Here is a 22,934-nt window from a genome sequence, read left to right on the forward strand (position 1 = left end):
TAATAGCCTAATTACAATTTTTGTAAAGGCACACACACACACTGAATGCCTACCCAGGTCAATAGTGTACACCAGCCTCAATCTCGCTTGGTGTTTGATTTTGATTTTCGGTGCTTGGCTCATATTTGTCAGTAAATATTAATCACTGTCGCCTTAAATTTTTATTTATGAAACGGCGGTTCTAAAACAAACACAATGACCTCTACCTAATTGCCACTTAACACGACCGCCAGAGCATAAAGGCGAGAACCGTATACGTAACCCTTTCTACTGTCAAGTACCGCCCGAGTGCCATCCAGCCATTTTAATGCAATTTTTGTCAATTAGCAGAGTTCTATTATTCATTCTTTCCCCCTTACGGCGTGACCTTTCATCATTGTTAAATGTGATTCTTCATTTGTCAAAATTGTCAACTGCCATCCGCATTTCTGTGATGGATTTCTATTATTTTTTGGTCATACATTATGCCCGTTCTGTCCGGACGGTTGTAAGATGTACATTTGGTATTTTTTTCACGGTGGTTCGAAGTAATATTTGTAATGAAGATCTCGACCGATTTGTGATACGGGCTTGCTTGGTTGTCTGTAAGGTTTGGGTTGGGTTTATAACCACATCTAGAGTAGAAGTTTCAGTTTGAACACATTGTAAGCTATGGAAGAGGACACCTGTCTGTTGCATTGGATGATTCTATAATATTGTCATTTCTATTTATTCTGTATATTGTTGCGTTCTTGATGTTTTCATAGGGATGTAACTTGGCCCTCTTGGGGTATGGAACTTGTAGAGCAAACGTAGGAAGGCAAGACAGGGGAGCCTATAGTAGAGCTGGTCCCAGAGTGCACAACATTCTATTCAATCGATTCAGAAGGGCTATTCACTGGAAGTACATTTCACGCATGGCGTTACGTGGTAATCCTATTTAAATTTTTGGGGCCCAAGTGAGACTTAAGCAAGTCGAATGCACATTGTGACAGTCAGTGAGTGGTGCGTACCTATGTTCCCCGGTCATGATGTTCCCCAATCCATATGTTCCTCGGTTTCCCTATGTTCCCCTAACCCTATACAACCCTACCCCAACATAGGGCCTGGGTAACATATAGGGACTGGGGAACATAATATGGACTGGGGAACATAGGGACTGGGGAACATATAGGGACTGGGGAACATATAGGGACTGGGGAACATATAGGGACTGGGGAACATAATTATAGGGACTGGGAAACATATAGGGACTGGGGAACATATAGGGACTGGGGAACATCGGGTGGACCCCGTCAGTGAGTGAGTCAGTGAGGCGGTCAGATGTGCAAGGAAGACTCAAGCCCCCCCCCCCCCCCGGACGCGGACCGTGCAGCAGAACATATAAAATGTCAAATTAATAATTTGGATATGTTCCTTAGTTGTTTTCTGACTGCTATCATTGTGGTACGACCTCGAACCCGCTTATTTTATATAGATCGTATAAAACATTTATTTGAATTGCTAATCCAGATCCGTCATGGTCCATTCTCCAATTTGCATTAATTTTACCGGAGACTGATCTACATAGTGTCCGTACCCATATCCCGACTAATGAAAAAATCTCGATTTCTGTCTGAGCTTTCTATAATCTCTGGCCTTTGTGGAGCGGTCTCGCATTTCCGGTGGTACTTGATTCAATCAGCAGCTAGTTCGTCCTTCAACGTGATCATGCTAATTACGTATCGTAAAACAAAAGAGGTCACTCTAGTACAGACATTCTGCCATTTCTGCTACAAAGTGCCATAATTCCTTTCATTTGTTTGGGCCAATTAAAATGAACAACCCTGACAGACAAACATGATATCTAATTAATGTTTCAGTGAAATGTTTTAAACTCCTAACCTTAGGCTAACTAGTTCTGCCTCCGGTTTCCCTACCTACCCTATTCCGACAGCCCCTACCCTAATTTTGTTATTGTGAAAATTATTTAAAAAAAAACACCCAAAACCATCAATTACCACCTTTTACCCTTGACTACACGCAGACGCCTCCATATAATTGTTGTACACACAAAAGATTGCCCGAAAAAGTTTTTTTTTTTGTTTCAATTATAAGCAGCTGCATAACGGTTCCACTCATATTGAATCCACCTGAAGATTGGTCGACGGTGCGTCCGCATCAACTTTCCACCACACATAACGGATAGTGAAGAAAATGTTAATGGTAAAAAGTCGTATACGTAATTCTCTATCTAAACATCTGATTTTGTTTTCAATTACACTCGGAATTAAAATCGACAGAATAACCCCAACCTACATAGGCCCACTGAAAATGTGCTTTAAATTAGAATCACAACCATTTTGAACGATCTGAAATCATAATGACAAATTCTGCCCCGTGCGACAACTCAGAAAATGATTTCAGCGCAAGATAACATTGTGTTCGCCTATTTTAATTTTTCACGGTCACTTTGATAACCCGCACGCGCGCATGCGTCCTGCGTTGCACTGATTCGTCCGCGCGCGAGGCCGATATCGCCGCGGGAACTTTTATTCCGAGATTTGGTAGAATGACGGGGGACGGAGCAAAGCTGCTTGCCGGGGTTTTACGGGAATGAAAACCGGACAGGACCGCGTGCTCCAAGGCTGATCGGAGTTACGACTCTCATTTTCCTTCCCGCTAATAATAGCAGAAGAGACTCAGGCAAATCTTACAGATTGTTCGGTCAATCGTGTACCTCGCTTGTGGACTTAGGGGATCGGTAACCGATTGGTTCTGTACATTTCGCATCGTCATCTCGTAACCCCATAGCAATTGGTAAGTCACATTCTGTCATGTTGTTAATGTTCGGTAGAAACTGGGTCATTTACACCTAAAGAAAGGTACCATGTCATTTATAATCAACGATGCCAAAATGTCTGTACAGATAATCAATGTAGACCTTGGCCTACAGTCATGGTTTTTGTTGTATTTGGGTCGCAGTATTGACACAGTGGTTATTGGCAGTGATAAACGCCAACTCATTTGAAATACCTTTAGCATCAAGACAATGCTGAAATTGCCCGATTCATCATGTTTTTGTAACATTCTGCCGTGAGGAATTTACTGGTATAATACTTCGTGGAAATAGTTCTGTCAACATTTGTTTTCAGGGGAAATGCGGAAACGCATATCTCGCAAAACAATTTGTTGAATTAAAACGTGCGTGCATTCACGTTTCGCAATCATTCACTTAACCATTCTTGAGCGATTGTCAGATTTTTTTGAAAAACAATAAAACAAGAAATTGTTTTAATTTTTCTTTACCCATCGGCAAAGATAAAACCTACCATGAAAAATTAAGAATAATCTATCCTCGGCATGAGGCGAAAGTATTAGGTGATAAATAACGGTAGTTACACGGCCCACAACGGTAATAAAAATTGGTCTTATTTTTTACCTCATTTTTTTTCAGATGGAATTTCGGCATACTTAGGTTTCAGGTCATAATTTTTTCAGCGTGAACAATTGTTGAAATGCGACGCCAACGACAGATCTCGCGTTACTTGAACAGTTAAAGCCGGTTTCAAATATCCGGATTAGCAGTACTTGACATTTTTGTTCCATTATTAAGAATTGTTGAGATTTTGCTATAGAACAGAAAAAGAGCATCTCCCACGGTAAGGTCACGCGAGGTCGCGAGACCCCCCCCCCCCCATCCCCCTCCCCTCTCACACGGCACCACCACCCTTGCTCAAGGTCTGTGCCCCCTCAAGAATTTTAGGGAAAGAAAAAGAGCCTATGGGCTGCTTCCCCCAGAAAATGACACGCCAAAGTGGACCCTATAGATACTTCCCTGTCCGATATTGGAGAGTCTTGTCGAAGAATGCTGTCGACGAACCGCATACTCCATGCTTAAAACAAGCTTTTTAATATATACGCATAATTTTTTTGGATAATGAAACCGGTGTATGACTATCGTCATTTCCAATAAAAAAACATAAGTCTAATTTTTGAATGGATAATTGCATGGCGATTTGTTAAAGCACTACACATGGTTAGGATTATTGTGCTGATGGACAGATAGATTGAGTGCTTACCATAATGCTGATTAATAATGCTGATAAAAACAGCAATACAAAAATAGGATATGGGTGACCACTTAAACAACGGTGCGCAAAATGTAATTATGATAAACTATTCGTGCGTACGTCCAGTTTGTGGTTCACTATTAAGCCGATTGACAGTGACGGTATACTTAAACCAAAAGGTAAAATCCAACAAACTGTTTCATTAAACTTAAATAAACCTAACCCTTTAGCCTACCCCGTCTGAAGTTTGTCAAAAGAAGGTCCGGTAATTGTCCCTAAAGTTGTTGTGTTCAACTTTTGTTGCCGACATGGTTGTCGGTAGACGAGAATTTATTTTGGCGGCGATTTTATCCTGCCTTGTTAGGACTAATGTGGCCCAAGGCCTTACACATGTCCAATTGATTTTGGACTCTGTAAATGACAGTATTTTGTGCGAGGTCTAACATGCCTTTTAGAATGTTATTTGAAATTGGTACGAGTATAGGTCATTTCTCGTATACATTTAGTTCGGAATTTTGGTTTTATCCCGGATTGAGTTTCGCATTGCGTGCCAAAAAAAATGTTTCCTTGGAAATGTTGTGTTTGTCAAAACAACGGGAGTTTTAAATTAGTCGTAGATTGTATAAGCGAATATCAATATTTGAATACAGTCATGCATGAATATTGTGTTTGGGGAAAAATGATTTGCTATTATTAAATAAGATTTCATATTATTAAGTACATGCGGATACATGGCGGCTGAATGCTTTCAAAGTGTTACGGGCACGAGACCCCATAGCATAATCTCATAACGCAGGTTCCTAAATAGCCTTTTTCAATAAAATGAACATCGTCCTTTGCTAATTAGTTTAATGCAGTTTCTCTCGGTATGTAGACTACAGCGCGGGGCGTGCGTTCAAGCGTACACTGCCAGACAAAATTCACGGTCCAATGGGTTCATATTGATCTATGTACCGGGAGTAAACTAGCCGTGAAATGGACAAGAAATCGGCTTACGTGCGCCATCGAGGAGCGGTCTTATTACATGAATTCGTTAGTAGGCCAAGCGAACCGCCAATTGCTGCGCCGAGTAGCTGCTTGGGATAAATTAATAAAAAAATTCTTCAATTGGCGGTTCAGATTTTTATATAATTTCAATTTATAGCTGAATTCAATAATATACACTGAATATTTGAAGTTGAAAACTCCGTTGTGTATTGATGATTGAGATCCGACCAACTTTAGTTTTGGTTTTTGTTTTCAGAAACATGACTTAAAGTTAAATACAATGTTTTGCAATAATGATTATCATATAGATACTTTAAATATAGAACAATAATTATTTAGCACAAATGCAATATAAATTTTACTCTGAGGCCGTGCTCTGAGAGTGAGTGAATCGAGCATGTTGTCTTCAAGTAAATGAAATCGTAGTGAAAAATTAACCATGAACGCATCAGTGAAATTGAATACAACCCAAGATGATGCATTCGCTTAAAATGTTACGTGCTTTTCCCCATATTGCATTAACTTGAAGTGTTTTGCTTTTTTTCCCCATGTAACTTTCTTATACCTCAATGGCTTTGTCGAGAGGTTTTTAAACAGCAGCCTCCCCGCCTCACCCATGTCAATAAAGAACATATTACACTTTTTCAGTTTTTGACCTATAAGAAACTGAGTTCAGCACAGACTCCACGTCGTAAAACGCAGCAGCTCCATACGTTATCCTTATCGTTAACACTATCGTATCACTCAAGTTGCACACTGTGAGATAAAGATAATGTATAATGCGCTCAGCTGCATCATGCCCGCATCCATAAAAGATGAAACCCGATTGGCCTCGCGGAGAAATTAACAAATGCCGGAGAGCCAGAGACAAAAAAAATGTCCGTTCTATGTGGATGTGAAGGGTCTCAGCTAGACTTTGTTCAAGTCTGTACATGTGGCCCGTATAAAGAAGAGATTACCCTGTGTGTGGAATTGTTAAGGTCAGGCATTTTATAAGGTAAGATGAACAAATCTGGGTGTATTATTTATGGTCGCCGCTAGGCATGTTTCAAGTGGTTGATATAAGCTGCAACATCTGCTTTGATCCTGGAAGGGAGCCACTTCAATTTTCACAGCATGCATTCGGTTTATCAGGCATCAGCCTTGAATCAAGGCTACCACCGCAAAGACACGATAAGTTTCATTTTGGTGATTATCATGTCAAACGCAGTAATAAAAAATACAGTTTTATTTTTGTACAAACAGCCTCTGAGTTTCAGCCATTGAACGGCTTTAGCAACCATCCTTTCGTATTCGAATTGTTGTGTAAAAGGGTGATGATTTCAAGTTTACTGGACTCGAATATTTGTGAGGGTGGTGTCAGAATTTAGGTGGAGTGTTGGGGGATTTGGCCTTAACCACGCTTGACACGATATCGAGGCTATCACCGCAGTGTTTTTTCAACGCTGGTCAGCCGACCAGCGTTGGAAATTGATACAAACTTAATACCACTTTTCTTGAAAATGACAGCACACCAGGTGCCATGATTTTACAGGATGCTTAAGGATCCTTCACCAACAGTCCAGTAAGGTATTTCATACAAATTTGGTAGTTTTTTATGTTTGCAAATGTTGTATATTCAATTTAAGTGGTGGCGATAGGCGATACGTACATTTAGGGGGTGGATGAAGCATCGTTCAATGTTTTTGGCTCATATGCAGAATATTTTGATAGCGAGGCAAGCACCAGCTACCTTATTGTGTAAACGTAAGCTCATTGGGGTTTGAATAGTTGGATTCTGGAAACTCGATATAAATTCAGTGACCATCTTTGGAATAAGGCCCACCGTGTGGCTACACAGTAGATCAGATCGTCTCATGTCATTTTCGAAGATGGACGGATATTTGTCCCGATTTCTCTTATCAAGGTGAAAAAAAATATGATATAAATGGTTTGCAGCTATGACTATACTCCAATGCATAGCTTGGCCTCGTTTTTGTAATACCTCAATACCATGTTGCTAGGGTGACATTATTTGTAGATCAACAATGCCCGACGGAAATTTGATGGATGTGTGCCTTAATCGTAACAAAAGAATCATTTTGAAGCATTGTGGGGCTAATCAAATGGAATATCGAGTTCCAGTTCTTGCATTGTGTTGGGCCTGCGTGTTCTGTATGTGCATGTTGGAGACGAATTCGGTACTGCGACATTGTAAAGCGATTTGTTGTTTGACACTGTTCGCTAGTGTATGCTGCCAATTTTTTAGGGCTGCAAAGCTGAATGTGAGAATAGTACTAAAAGAAAATCTACCAAGAACCTATCACAAGCAATGTGAAGGTGTGCCCTGCAAATGGTAAGTCTTGTTTATGCTAAGGGAAGTTCCACGTTGCTCAACAAGCACGAAATTAGTACTTACTACCATGTGTAAAAAAAAAAAAAGAAGACATGTCCTACTTTTTATCCTAAATAACTCTGTTGTTACGAATGGAATTAAACCAAAATTTCAGATTATGTAAACAAGGCATCACAAATGAGCTTCATCAGCTTTGTGCAAGAGGGTGAGATTTAACCGCCACAAGGAGTATAGTTAGATGTTTGCGTTACAGTGTCCCTGGCTTAAATTTGTGAGTATTGCTGTTGTCACATTGCGGTGAGCCTCTACAAATAGGCATGGAAGAGCCTATATCACTCATTTAAAGCTTATTTGCATTTAACTGTCTGCTACATTGTTTGTTAATAAATGCATGTACTTCCCTCGGCGGCTCGTAAACACTGGACATATCGTCCAAATGGCACCCACCCATATAGGTTTTGTGCCGATTGCCGACCCATTGTCCTATATGAATTGCAGTAATTAAGCATCACCGTAAAAAAGTGCAGCCCTCTGAATGGCTTGCTTGTCCGTCCGGATGTCAGTGCTTCGTCAAACAGTCAAGTCACTCTGCGTATAGAAAATGGGCTGCTCTATCGATTCCCAGCGGCACCTTGGCGGTTTTATGAATGGAAAACCTGTTCAGGGTTTTGTATTCGAGGTGAGAGGAATCGATACAGGCGGTGGTTGTGCACAAAATGGCAGGTGAAAAAAGTTCTCCGTGCACGGTTATTTGCACTGTTTAGTTATTGTGCGCTTGCGTACCAAAAAAGGCGTAGTGTGACATCAAAAGTGATGCATGGCCCAGACGAGTTACAAGTGATTCATGTCTACACATTGCTCTATTTTTTTATGGCCAGCACCCACATGTATAACATGTGGTATAACGTTCCCAGCACATGTCAAGTGCAAAATTAGTCACATTTGGTCTGCCGGGTTACATGCCTTCCTTGTGCCATCTTCTCTCCACAACAAGTAATAGATGATTGATGCAAACACAGAACTGCAGCAGTGTTTCAGGTAAAATGCTATAAAATTTGATCGTAAATAATAGCTGTCTTTTTTCTTTTTTTTCTTTTTTTAATATTCTGATCAAAATGAGGCAATTGCATGGGCAACCTCTGTTTTTCAACCCAACGTGCAAAGTATATATGGGTAATATACACTGACTTTGCTGTAATTTTCAGAAATTGATGGATTTGGGGGTTAGTATTTTACATAGTTAAACTGACCTGTTTAAAGTTTGTGTTCACAATAGATGCTGCTTAAACCAAGAAAACAGAGTTTGTTCTTGTGGTCTGGTTCCCTGACCCTACTTCAGACGAAACGGAGCAATTTATAGTCGTCGGGGAATTGTCAGGTCAGGGAACCAGACTAGCTGATTTGCACCGTTCAGATGCGTATCCGATTGCAAACAAACTGTGAACTTGAATGTGGTAATTTGGGGGCAGTATTTGAGGGGGAAAATGTGGTGTTTTTTTCAACGATGGTCGGCCGACCATCGTTGGAAATTGATACAAAAAATTCCACTTCTCTTGAAAATGAGCACACCAGGTGCCATTATCTCACATGACGCTTGAGATTGTTACAGTCAAACGGTAAGCTATGTTTTAAGTATTTGGTAGTTTTTTTTTTATGTTTGCAAATGTTGTATCGGCTTTACCTGTAAGCGTTATAGGTCGACCAGATACATGTATACCTTTTGACGGCTACACGTAACTTTGCGTAAAAGGGTATACGCCAATATATGAAGCGTCATTGTGCTGGCCCCAGAGGGCCAGCCTACAGTCCTGAGTCCTCACTAACTGATTGACCATTACTTGTCAATTAGACTTCCATAAGTAACACCGGAGTCTTATATAGCGCACGTATCTACCAACGGGCTCAAGGCGCTGGTAATTATGTATATTTTAAGTGTTTATGGGTTCTTTAACGTGCATTACACAACACACGGGACCTAGGGCTTTATACGTCGCATCCGAGGGACGAAGCAGTGGTAAAGTGCCTTGCTCAAGAGCACAGGCACCATGTTCCCCGTCAGGATTCAAACCCGGACCCATGAACCACGGCACACGAGTCGAACACCGTAACCATTGGACCACAGCACCCAACTAAGTCTCCCTTTGGCCCAAAAATTTGACTCGGATGATATACCCTTGGAGTAAATTGGTCTGGGACCAATCGTTAACAACAGGCTTTCCTAGTCTTGTTTAAAGACAAACAGCCACAGACAATAAGATTCCAAGCGTTTTGATCGCTGCACATTAATTTCCACAAATTATGGCTGTTTATTTTCGAAAACCAAATTATCAAACTATTATGCTGTAAATCGCAAAGAGGAAAAGAAAACATTCCCGCTACACATTTTATGTGTATAACGAATCAATTGGCAAAACACTCGCCGGGGTGCCTGCACTTTTGATGAAAGAAATTGCCAATATAACCAGGCCTGAGATTTAATAGGTAGGACTCCCATAACCGCAATGATGCGCACATACGCGATTCATTCGGGTATAATTTTCGGATGGAACATTTCTCATTAGGGGCCTTTCAGGTCGGTATTGGCGAGACATCAATCTCTATCCCGTCGTACCGTAGGTATATAAAAGCCAAGCACTTTCTACGCGCATATAGACGGGGATTTTGAGACTAGACGGGGCTCTAGCCGCGCGTAAGTAATGCGTTTCGCAGATACTCTCAATCCCGTCGTCGCATGGTGCACTCGAGGAGGTCCCCTCCAATGGAGAAACCATCGTGTACGTTATTGTACAAAGCTGCTACACCATGGCGGCTTATCTGAACAATAGCTACCACAGTGCTTTTGCCATGTAAGGGGGCCTCCGTGGTAGAAGTGATAGCATGCCCGAATTGGTCTATGGACCAATCAGAGCACGCCACGGAGGCCCCCTTCAATGGCGAAAGCATTGGTTTGGACAGTCCGTCCATTGTGCAGATTAGTAAATAAACTGCACATAGACCTCAGTGATAAACACGCCCACTTCCAAATATTAACAAAAATTCTCACAACACAAGGTGTTTGAGACACACATCAAATTAAAGCTTATTTCATCATCTTTCATTTTCTGTTCATTTTTGTGGGGATTAACCGATGACTTTTTTGAGAAAATTCCATCCAAAGATGATCACCCCTAAAAATAGACCTGAAACCCATCGCCATATTGAAAAAGGATGCCCATGCTCCATTGCAAAACGAGCCATTTTGGGGCCGACTTCCATCCGAGTTTGACAGAAATACGAGCTCGCAGTCCTCTTCACGGCTTCCACCCTTCTTTGTTTACAAACCCTCGAGTTCATGGCCCACGAAATACTACCGCAGAATTTGAGAGCATGCGAATCGTGATTTGGCCGGCGTAGGTAGATTCGGGCCATTTTACTGGCCTGCATCCTTAAGGGGCAGTTGCTTTGTACAAAAGCTCCGCAATGTTTTCGCCATTGAAGGGGGCCTAGTGTATTGTGATAGCGCGATCGGGATGGTCTAAATCCTTCTGTGTGCAGGTTATTATTAAACTCAAAATCAGACTCCACCGCTGACAGCGGGGCGTTATGAGCAGCAATTTGCGGAGATAATGACGAGTTAATGTCGGCTTCATGGACTTATTAGAAGTGGTTGGCTGTAATGTGTGACGAATGCCCAAGGGCATACGGTATGATCTGTAGTATGCATATCAATGGAAAGGTATTGCAATAATAACGTGCGCTCCATGACAGATCCGTAGAATATTATTCATGTTGTGTATATGAATAGGTCTATACTGCTTGTTATGATAGCAAATAATTGCCGGCAACTACACAAAATGTTTGTTTTATCTGATAATTAGAATTGTCTTTCAAATGAGAAAATACGAATGGTAACCTTCAGATACTTGTGCGACATGATAAAAAATGTCAACAGCGTATATTTCGAGATACTCTATAATCACTGTTCTATCAATAGAATATAAATGATATTTTTTATTAAAAAACAAAATACAAGACATTATTTGCCATTTTGATTAGACTTATATGATAGATTGGTACATCTATATCTAAATGTAGCAAAGTATGGTACTCAACCAAAGAAACGTACGATTTCTTTAAAACAATTATGCAAATCAAGTGACGAATTATTCATAATGAATATAATACATGGTTACACGGGATTATTTGTCGAATAATTTTCCACACCACAGTAAGCATTGTCTCGAGGTTAGAATAAGCATAAATAAAACCGCATTTCGGCGTTTGTGTATTCGAATATTAATTTATTATTATTACACACAGTTAAAATGCAATTGAGACAATATTACACTTGTACTTGTTTTCGGCTCCCATTGCATTTTCTTTCATAATTCGACGTTCCATTCATTTTGTAATGGCTGATGAAACGACATCTAGACTAACTATTTGTTAAAACCTACAGATGTATGATTTTGGAGATAGGTTTTTCGAATTCGGGTTCGTTGAGTTCGAACTATTTCGTTTCCCGGCTCTTGAATAACAATTCAGATGTATGATGAAATATACCACTATATAATTATGTTAAATAAAGCATCTCTCTTTCTCTCTAGCATGCTGTCGTAACCCTATTTCAATTCACAATAACATTGTGGTGTTCTTTTTTCAAGTGGTAATGAGCGCAGTCAACAGACATACCAATTCCTTTTTACCATTGAGGTGCTCAGTAGAAACTACATACCTTATGCGTAGCGGCCATCGTAGAGGGCTGCTTTTGTTATTTTAATTCAGTAACAATGAATGCACAGGAGGTTCTCCCATAACAACAAAGGCATTGCCTTTTAAAATGGCTGCAATACGCATACGGTCTATCGCTTGGCAACTTAATGTGCTGAGCATGCAGAAATCCGGCGAGAACCAGTCATGATGAGTTAACATGTCAATTTTGGCTGGTAACCTGTGTTTGCTAAGGAAATACGTTCTGTGTTTAGCAAATGTCTGTGTGTAGAAATGCCATAAGAGTTGGCCTGGGGTCGATCGTCCTGAAGGGCCACTTGTTCAAACAAGCCCTTGGAATAAGGAGGACCTATCACTGTCCCCGAGACGTGACTAGCGCCCTCATTTGAGCATCTTGAGTGGGCCGACTTTCAGACACGAAGATTTATTACATTGTAACTGGAAATAATTATCATTACCGAAAATGATGCCTTAGGGAGACATTCCAATAGAATTGTACGCAAACAAAAACCGTCCCGTAACCCCATTTGTAAATATTCCCCCTCCCCTAAAGTATTCTCGACCTAAGGGATCGTTTGAAGCAACTTGCGACAATAAAAATCGTTCTGTAGAAATGGCAGATAAAACATTAAAATGTTTTTTCCAATGACGAATCTCTCCCTAATGATTATGTACCACTTTACCCATTGGTTTCTGTCATGGATCCGGATGTATGCGCTTGAATAGTTTTGATGGAAGAAACTCATCCGTCAACGAATATAAAATGTGAAAAAATATCCTCTCAGGTTTCGTGCGCATATATATTTAAATACCATCTGTCCAAATGTCCGCCATCTCATATGACTTGAATTGAACATCAAGATTATGAGAATCGTTTTCGATTCATTAACGGTGCAAGAAAATCAAATGGAAAAACAGATGTCATGTTGCCAAATGGTAATTGAGAAAATGTAGTACTGGAATGGGATTACCAAATGGTATAGGAAGAGTCGCCAGTCAGTGTGAACATTTCTTCAATTTTGTTTTCTCCAAGTAATTGATGTAGGCGAATGCCCCTGATTTTGCTGATCAGATTGCATATATCAGAACAGTGAGGTCATCTATGAGGACAATCTTGAGTTTGATTTTCAAAACAAGTTTATCAACTCTAAATCCATTAGGACGGATATTCCAAAAATAGAGTGGTCATTAACGAACCACTCTAGTGACACTTTATATATAGTTCAAACAAATGAAAAACCAGCAAAATGGAGAGATGGACAAACACACTGAGAAATGACCGCTGGGAGACAAAATAAACATTCCCTTTTCACTCTCTGCACGACTCCGCCATATTGGATCCAAAAGCGAGGTTTCAGTTGCAAAAGAAAGTACTCTTCCGCATCTTAGCGCTATAGCTATTACATAAAACCTATCATGGACGTGGCCAAAACTGCAATTTAAGCCTCTCTTTCGACTCGACCCTGCAAGAGCCCTATAGCCAAAGATATTGCAATAGTCTGAAGCGGTATTATTTGCTTTGTACAGGTTGATGTACATAATAATTTCCGGTGGTTCACGTATGACGTCTTGTTCCTTAAATAGATAAGTAGCGGTGACCGTGACAATCCGGGCCAAAAAGTCAAACCAAAGTATAGTTGCAAATGCATCGCCCGATATTCAATAGGGTTGGGGACGTGCTTGTTTGCTGGGTAGTTCCCATGTTTTTTCACTCACAGTTTCCTCATGGTTCTTTGTTTTTGTTTCAGATCTCGGATTGTGACAGTTAGAGCAACAAGCAAATCAGATCTGCCATGATCGTCGAAGAAAATATACATCACCACAACAAAAACAACGTGCTTACACACCGTGCACCACTGTTCATCTGAATCAAGGATATAAGCACTGACAAATATAACGAAAAGGTATCATAGTTCAGAGGACCGTCCAGTATCGTGCCTACTATGGAGCATGGTGACCGTAAACGATTGGAGGAAGTTTCCGCGTCCTGGCTCCGCGCATGCGCAAATTTATTGACAGTGATCGCTCCCTCTCGGTTGCTGCATACCACTTGAAAGTGAAAGAGGGACAACCTGATTTTTTTTTTTTTCGGCCTAAATATATTCCCAGCTGAGTACACGAGGAAGTCAGTTGTGTATAGTTTGCCTTTAACCGGCAGTTGTGCGAGTTTATTGTCATCTGCAGATAAAGGTGAACCGCGGGGAATAATAAAATGCTGGCAGGAGATAGCCGCTGGGTTGGAATGTATGGGGATGCTTCGGCGGCAACCCCGTTGTGTTCACCCTGTTAAAAATATCATTGGTATTAATTATTCAAGCAGAGTGGGATCGCATGAGCTGCGGTAATCCAGCTGGGAGGTGGATACGGTTCGGCAGGCAGAGGTTACGCGCGCACGGTGTGCGTGTGTGAGAGAGACCGATAGAGGCCATGGCCATACCGGCAACTAGCAATCATTCATACCGCCGCATATGGCAGAGACATCATTGGCGTCATTATCTTCCCAGTGGAATTAGCGGATCGGAGCGGACTTTCTGCGGGAGGGTTAGTCGCCGTGTGACGGACCGCGTTGTCAGAAGCGATACCGCGTCTCGAGAACACTCAAGCGATGCTGGAATACAGGTACATAGTCCTAGACCATCTGAGGATGGTGGACACTCAGATATGACTGGACCACGGACTTCGGACTGGCAGAGGTTGTGCCTGCTCGTCTTGTGGGTGGTTCTCCTCATCAGCGGCGTCAGTGCCGTGTCCGCGACGGTCCGGACCCGCAAAGTGGCCCGCATGGACGGCGATGTGGTCCTGGGAGCGCTGTTCTCCGTCCACTCTCCTCCCCCGTCCGAGAGGAAAGCCACCCAACGGACTTGCGGTAAGATCCGGGAGGAATACGGCGTCCAGCGAGTGGAAGTCATGATCAAGACCCTTGAGGAGATCAACCGGGACCCCACCATCCTCCCCAATGTCACCATCGGGTACGAGATCCGGGATTCCTGCTGGTACTCCTCGGTGGCACTGGAGCAGAGTTTGGAGTTTGTCTCCGATAACATCGGCGCTACCGGAGCTGGGGGCTCCTCCAGCCGGGATCCATTGGCGTCCCGCTCGGCGCTGGACCAGTGCCTCCCCGCTAGTGATACTGACATCGGAACGAAGAGCCCTGCTCGGAAACCAATAGTCGGTGTCATCGGGCCCGGTTCCAGTGAGGTGGCCATACAGGTCCAGAACCTCCTGCAGCTGTTCAACATTCCACAGGTTGCCTACTCGGCAACCAGCAAGGATCTTAGTGATAAAACCCTGTTTGAGTACTTCATCCGAGTCTGCCCGTCTGATACGTTGCAAGCTCAGGCCATGGTGGACATCGTCCTCCGTTACAACTGGAGTTACGTCTCCGCCGTCCATACTCTCGGTAAGTACATTTCAGCGTTTTCTGTTACCCTTCCTAAAACCATCAAAATCTAACAATAGTATAGTGTGAGATTCCATCGAATTCCAAAATTAAGATATAGCAAGAAGCCTATTGGATCCAACAAGACCCATGATGTTTGGTGATCATGGCTCAAACAGAACTGAGAATCAAAGCAACTCTATCGAAATGTTGGATTTTGCTGGATTTAGGAGGAAGATGATAGTACTTATTGATGGAGACGTTCTGAATGTATATTTTATTGAATGATCATTTACGTAATTGCATCAAACCCATAAAAATATTACACCATGCTTTTCCAGAGTTCCGCTTTACCAATCAAAATACAGGTAATCGTCAGGTCCTGTAATCGACAATACCGAAAAGCATCCTGCAATACACAAACAACCAATAATAAGACAACCATGGCAAAAGAAATTCATATTGTATTATTATTATTATCTACTTGCAAAGCAAAAATGTAACCTTAGAATAACCAACCCACCATTGAAAATACATGCATATTGACATAAATGTGTATACGTGATCATTTTACCATATATATTTATGAACAGTGCTCTGTTTAATTAAATTCATTTTTTGCTCATGTTTACAAAAACAGGACATTGAACAAAACCAGTCCTGGCTTTGTTATTCCCGTTTTGAATGTTTTGACTGTAGGTTTCAATCTGTGTACCACTTTGACCTTTTAACCTAAAAATATTCCAACTCTAATAAACCCATGACCACTTTTTCCCCATTTTCCCCCACGACCTTGTACGTCAAGGTTCTGAACACGCCGCATGACGTAACATGCGGAAGACGGCTGGACGATTATCATGCAAGATGTATGCCTTTTATCAATAATTTAGTCCATTGGTGTGTTGAACGTAATTAGACGCGATGACTAAAAAAAAAAGTTAAAGGGACACGAAATGAACATCACACTTGAACACAATTTGTATTAAACAAACTTGTAGGAAAATAATGAGACACCGTTATGAATTTTTTAAAAGCCTATATGGTGTCACTTTGTATGCTGACTTTATTGGACTTGTTGTGGACTATTTTTCTCATATTTGCAAGTTGATCATGAAATTGGTAGATAGAGAATTTTCTCATAACATATATAATTTTTATCGAGAATAATAAACAAGACTTGGCAACCTATAGTCACGCTTCTCCAATGCGCAAAAAAATATGTATGTGGTCTGTACAATGGGTTGGATCTAGCCAACTCATTGGCGTTATTGGGTAGTCCTATACAATAGCACTGCCCGGCAAAAAAATGACAGTCAGTCAGTCAGTGTAGTAGCGAGTAAATTAGTCGGTGAGATAGATACAATAATGATTCTAGGCGGGCCCTATATGGGATCAGCAAAAATGAAATTTATCTAGCGGACTACTGAAAATACCTCTGACTAAACATATTGAAACCAAGTCTGCTAAAAGGTTACATAGTCAAAGTATTACCCTTTAAGGAGAGAATATAACCCGTACTTTAATTTCCTTTAATCTACGGTCCCATCCACGTTTCTGTAATATATGGGGGCAATAATGCATCAAAGTATCATTTTCTCTGGTCCATTTGTAGAGACACAAATCAAAGCGGTTGTGCCCATCTGTCATTGATAATGGGCCGATCGAGGGGAATAAGGATTTAAAGTGATCCAGATACAAGCATCGAATGTTATAAAAAGTATAACAAGTGGAAACGTATAATCTACATGGGGCTCACTTTTACCAAAATGATGTATGGTAATGCATCGTGATCACGTTTATAATAAGATCATTAATATGCAGTCAGATAACACATTGGAGTATAAGTTGATATCTGACATTGGTTGGTAAGTGGAAATCGTGATATAATAAAGTAATATTTTCCATATGGCAAGGGTATATGAAATGTATATTCTAGGACAAGCCAAGGACCCGAAAAATTCCGGCATTACAGCAAGTGGAATATACTTGCCGTGTATCTGAGGAATATATGGATTGTTTGTAGGTTTTTTTTGGTTAGACTTTTTGATTTCTTTGATCAAGGATGGGCGTTTTCCTTTATCATACTGCCACCGTTTCAGTTATGTTTCCTGTATCCAATATCGGTACTGAATGATAATGTTTTGTTTGTGCAAAAAGGAACCAGACTATTTTTCCTTCCAGCCTCGCTTTGGTTACGTTGATTGAATGGTGAAAAATCAAGATGGCCGCAACGTGATAATGGTCTATTGTGAAATTGATGGGACAATTTTTTTTTTACCATGAATGTTCCGTTTTTCTAAAAAAAACCCACCAGTTTAGCACAATACAAGATAGACATATCTGATACTCGCGTTCATTTTATTTTTTACACACATTTAATCATTTTGACTGTCAAATTTTCTTTAGGATACCTACAACAAACCAGAGCGATTATCGCCGATACAATTCCAAGGTCTAAGCGCATTCCACCCCCTGCGAAGATCCCCAGATAATTATCGCAATTTACTCCGTACTCCATTATTTTCCCTTTGTGTAAAGGTGTAAACACATCATGATAAATGACAGCACGAATCTGAATGAACTTGATGATAAAGTCTAACTTTGTGATTTATCTTCCCCGATCCCCTGTGTACAGAAATTGAAAAATGTTCTGGTTGAAACTTTTTTTGATATGCCTTGGTTCCTATAGATTTCAAATGAAAAATTAATCTCGCAATGCGATACGTATAATTATTTAGAAACAAAATATCACGGAATGTCGTTTTCAAATCGCAAAAAAAAACATTCGTTTGTGTTTCACCTTTGAGTATCGTTTTTGTTTTGACGACCCATATGACTTTGTAACAGTGTTTTCCATATTCGTTTATATTTTGGGAGATTTAAAGCAGATAGCTAATATCTTGTCGCATGTATACAAGGCAACGCGTGTGGCATTACTTGATGACACAACTGCCACTATTTGTACCTTTAACCAATCATAGTGTAGCTTCTTGACAAGCCTGTATTGTGTTCCTTTCCCTTTGCACAAAAAAAACAGTAAACAAACAGTTGAAACGAAAACAAAACAAAACATCCAAAGCTCTGCTTCATGCTTGGATATTCTGAAGTATACACAATGCGAAAATGACTTTATCAAATTAAATTAGTCACTCGAACTTGTTTTTGTTTTAAATTTCAATCATGTAAGCCAATAAGATCATAATGCATTGGCGGATCTGGGGGGGGGGTCCGTTCAGCCGCTGACTAATTTTATGATACTAGTAAAATAGGCCCAAACGAATGAATAACATGCTTACGTTCTTAAATGTATTCTCGTACTGCCTTTCATAATGTAGGAGAAGGCATCTTAGATTTTCAAATATTTCCGGTGGTGGTGGGAAGGGGGGGGGCAATGCCCCTGGACCCTCTTGTGGGCGTTCACTCAAATATCAACCTCCTTTCCTGATAGCTATAGATCCGCCCCTGCTAGGAATTAGCCCGTTGTAGTTTACAAGACCTAAATATCATATTGATGATGACTATTATCTCTCTCCATAATGCTAACGTAGCAAAATTGTTATCAGCTGTATGTGCGTCTCGCACCATCTTCAGTATATATGCCTCCAGCAGATAATATATTTTAATTGGTAGCCATGTTATGTTTGTACGTGATTAGCTCAATGTTTACGTCCTTGAAATCGGTAGACAATTACCGACAATAATATTACTTGTGTACATATTTACATATCTTGATTTTTGAAGGGCGCGTTTATCGTTTATTCCTGTACGGAATTCGAATACGGAAAATAAAAAAAACGGGAGATATTTTACGCGCATAAAGTTGATATGGGCATGCCTTCTTAAAAACAGATATTAGTTTTTCTGATAATTTCATAATCAAAACTGAAAACATTTTTTGAGAATTCACATATTAATACGATATTACAGTATGCAGTTTAGTTTACCTTTCCCACGACATGGAATATTAATATTTATTTAATTTGTTGGCAACATGCTTATCTCATATAACCTCTCTATAATACCAATATCATAATTTATAAATTATGTATTGCGCTGGTTATTGTTATTATTCAGTTGTTCCGTTTAGTTTTACCTCACCTATACAGACCCAAATAAAAAGTATTCACTTTCGCTGCTTGCTTCAAACAATCTGTACAGATTTCAATCACTGCACTGTTTCGAATTCCACACACGGGTAAAGATTCATAACAATTCTCTAAACATTGAAATCTCCTATTACTCGGGCCGATCGTGACAAGCCAATTAAGAGCTAATTTTACCGTTAATTTGCAGGTAATTAGTGGAAGTTAGTTTGATTAACAACGCACCAAAAAAGATCGTTAGGCCTATATTGTTGAACGCAATTTCTGCGCTCCGAAACGTTGGTTTAAAACACTTGTTTATTTGTACAGGTGAAATGTTGTAACATCATAATTATGAACCATATGGCAGCTAGTGGCATTAATGTTTAAGGTCAAACCACAATTTAACGAGGTTGTTCATGCTCTCTTTTTTTAATCCAGATTATAAATTCAGTTTATTCATGGTATACCTATATCTCCAACAGAATGGTGATACAACCCAAGGACAAAGAATGTAAATTTCCATGTAACATTTTCGTTGCCAAGTTTACAATTTTCCGCAGTATAAAATATTGTGAAAAGTTTCCAACAGCAAAAAAATATGATAGGCAACAGTCGGCCTCAATATAAACTCTGTGCAACGTGCACTCTGAACTCTATGAGCATATCTTGTGCCGCACATGTTCTAGAGGAAGTGGCTCGCACTAAATTGCAAGGATATGTTGCAACTTAAATATCTTACAATACCAAGTTTATTTTGTAAAGTATATCACATGTACAACGGATCACCATTTGACACGTGTGAGAATAGTTACGATGGTGGTGTTCCAGGATGTATAGTGCAATTGAATATAACGAAGTCAAAGGTGACGGTCTACTGAAAACTGAAAACATGTGCACGTGTAACAGGTTCGGGTAACGAAGTAATATGAACACTGGATACAATCTGTAATACGAAACAGTGCCGATCGAGTGCTTAAAATGTTGCTTTAAGCCATTAACACATTTGCCCAACCGAAATCAAGTGACGATTTTGCAGCGAATTTTTAATGGCCCAATCAAGAGTGATTTAATGCTAGCTGAACATCAACTCCCTCTTAACTCTACCTACTGGGCGTGACCTTGGTTGACCTTTGGCCATGCATTTGACCCGCACTTTCATAGTCCCCGTGGGTACCACAGGAGTGAGCGTTTCAAACAGCTGATGTAATTTTTGTTGTAGGGGAGGGTTTAGTTTGCTGGATTGTCGTCTTTGCAAAACTGTGAAAGAATTTATTGTGAATAAATGCTTTTATTGTAGGCCGGCAAGGATCGCCTCTTAAATTGTATTATATATAGGCATTATGTTGACTCATAATTATGATGCCTATATCCAAGCGATACAACACAGTGCTCGATCTCGGCCGTAACGAAAATTTAAAACAACTTTCAATATCGCCAATTGATACCTTTAATGCCAAGTACAAGTAGAATACAGTGTAACCGATCTGGTCATATTTTATTTCAAATGACTTGCACACATAATACAAATCGGCGCAAGGAATCGAGTCTCGACCGACTCGACAATAACGAGTAATCGGATTAATCGGATTTGGTTGCTTGCAGTAGGGATTACATGACGGCTTATGCAATATATATCCGTGCGGGAATTCCTTTCATGTTGACTGGATAAAGCTGTCCGGTTGGCAATTATTTTTTTCTGCAACCAAGTACGTGTATCGTCAATGACCAAAATGCGCATGCGTCAGTTGGTAAGGGAATGGTTCTCGGACTAGTTCCCTTTAAACAAAATCCTCCAGAGCCATGACAAGAAAAACGTGAAATTTATAATATCGATCAGTAGGACATAATTAAACACAATTTGGGAAAGAAAATTCACTTTTGGTGAAAATGAAATGTAAAATGTAGGATTTTCGAACCCGCAACCAGCAGCATTTGGACCACCGGATTCACGTAGCACACCACAGTAAAACCACGCTTTCCGCTGTGGACTACAAAGTATAAAGAAGTTAATTCAAAACCATGGGACATATTTATTCATTCACGTGATATGCTTCACGCATGTGTATTAGGCCTACGGTCAATAACTTTATACTGGCCTGCAGAAGAAAAAAACGCGTCCGGTTGGATGTTCCTGGGTTTTTAATTAGAAAGCTAGCCGAGAGGAGGCGAATGTTGTACTTATGTCTGGGGATTTCACTTCTCTACATCGCGTGCATGATCTTTCAGTGATCTCTCTATCAGTACTGTTTCTCTCAGCGATTCTGTGATTGACTACAGGTGTACCCTTCGCAGTTGCAGTGACAAAAAAATGTTGAAGCAATAATGTCCGCTGGCCTTTTTTTTTCAAGAGACAGAGTTGACTAGTCTAATGACATACCTTTTTTTATTTGAGAAACGGCAATGCGAAAGTGATAATCGCAAACATGTTATCCGTTTTTTTCTCTGCAACCGCGAAGGCTGCAACTGAATTCAATCAGAGAATTGCTACGAGAGACATCTGTATTGAGAGTTATCGACCGGGATGTTAAGATTTTATGATGCCCGCGAGTAAAAACTGTTCGATGGTGTCCAAACGAACTATCTGTGTGCATATTTTGTGATAGTTACTTTTTCTACTAAATACGGTGCAACAAAATCAACAAAAAGGCAGTAGGAAATATAGTATACCACAACCAACTAAACACTTTACTAAACTGTTTCTGTGATTTCCTGATTTTAGTGGGCACTGTGGTCCAATGGTTACGGTGTTCGACTCGTGTGCCGAGGTACATGGGTTCGAACCCTGACGGGGAACATTGTGCTGGTGCCCTTGGGCAAGGCACTTTAGTACGATTAATTGCCTCTCTCCACCCAGGAGTAAAAATGGGTACCTGTGAAGATAGAGACCAAGTTGCACTGATCTTGAGCTGCTGCAGAAGAATTTGTCTCATTCCTAATGAACAGGGATAATAATTGTGATGCGCACTTGATCATATTCACTTGCGCAATAAATTATGATTACAAAGGGGAACCATCAAATGAATTTCAAGCTTAAACAAACTTGGCCAAATGTTCATGCCTATATTTTTGGGGACGACCGTTTTGGGGAGTTTCGCAGATCTTAAAGTGCACTTTTCTCACTGATTGTCAAGGTCAGTGCTCATCCTGACACATGAGGGCGCTCTTGCTGCGCTTTTCCTTTAAGCCTAACTCTTATTAAGGAAAATCTGTACAAACTTTGAAATTGAAATGTAACCTTTCATTTAAACACTTTACGTTTGCTCTAGGAATGCCTTTTAGTGCTAAAAAAAATATAATATAACACGCAAAAAATTGAAAGGTGCCCACATGGTTTCCATTGAGCAAAAAAAAAAAATCCCAAGTTCCTGATTTTAATCTTTTTTTCGTATAATTTCCCGAAATGTGAG

The 22,934-nt window shown here is 40.3% G+C and overlaps 1 protein-coding gene across 1 annotated transcript; it reads left to right on the forward strand.

Moving 5' to 3' along the window:
- Positions 1 to 8,091: 8,091 nt before the first annotated feature.
- Positions 8,092 to 15,516, forward strand: LOC119744954 (metabotropic glutamate receptor 1-like). Its single transcript, XM_038221178.1, has 2 exons — positions 8,092 to 8,391; positions 13,812 to 15,516. Exon 2 carries the CDS (start codon positions 14,491 to 14,493, stop codon positions 15,514 to 15,516), a length of 1,026 nt encoding a protein of 341 aa, XP_038077106.1. The 5' UTR covers positions 8,092 to 8,391; positions 13,812 to 14,490.
- Positions 15,517 to 22,934: the final 7,418 nt, after the last annotated feature.

The sequence above is a fragment of the Patiria miniata genome, unplaced genomic scaffold, assembly GCF_015706575.1.
Source record: "Patiria miniata isolate m_02_andy unplaced genomic scaffold, ASM1570657v1 HiC_scaffold_7, whole genome shotgun sequence".
Taxonomy (NCBI): domain Eukaryota; kingdom Metazoa; phylum Echinodermata; class Asteroidea; order Valvatida; family Asterinidae; genus Patiria; species Patiria miniata.

What these genes read in the sequence shown, in the direction of transcription:
- LOC119744954 (XM_038221178.1), top strand. Translation starts at nt 14,491, where the DNA reads ATGGCCATACCGGCAACTAGCAATCATTCATACCGCCGCATATGGCAG.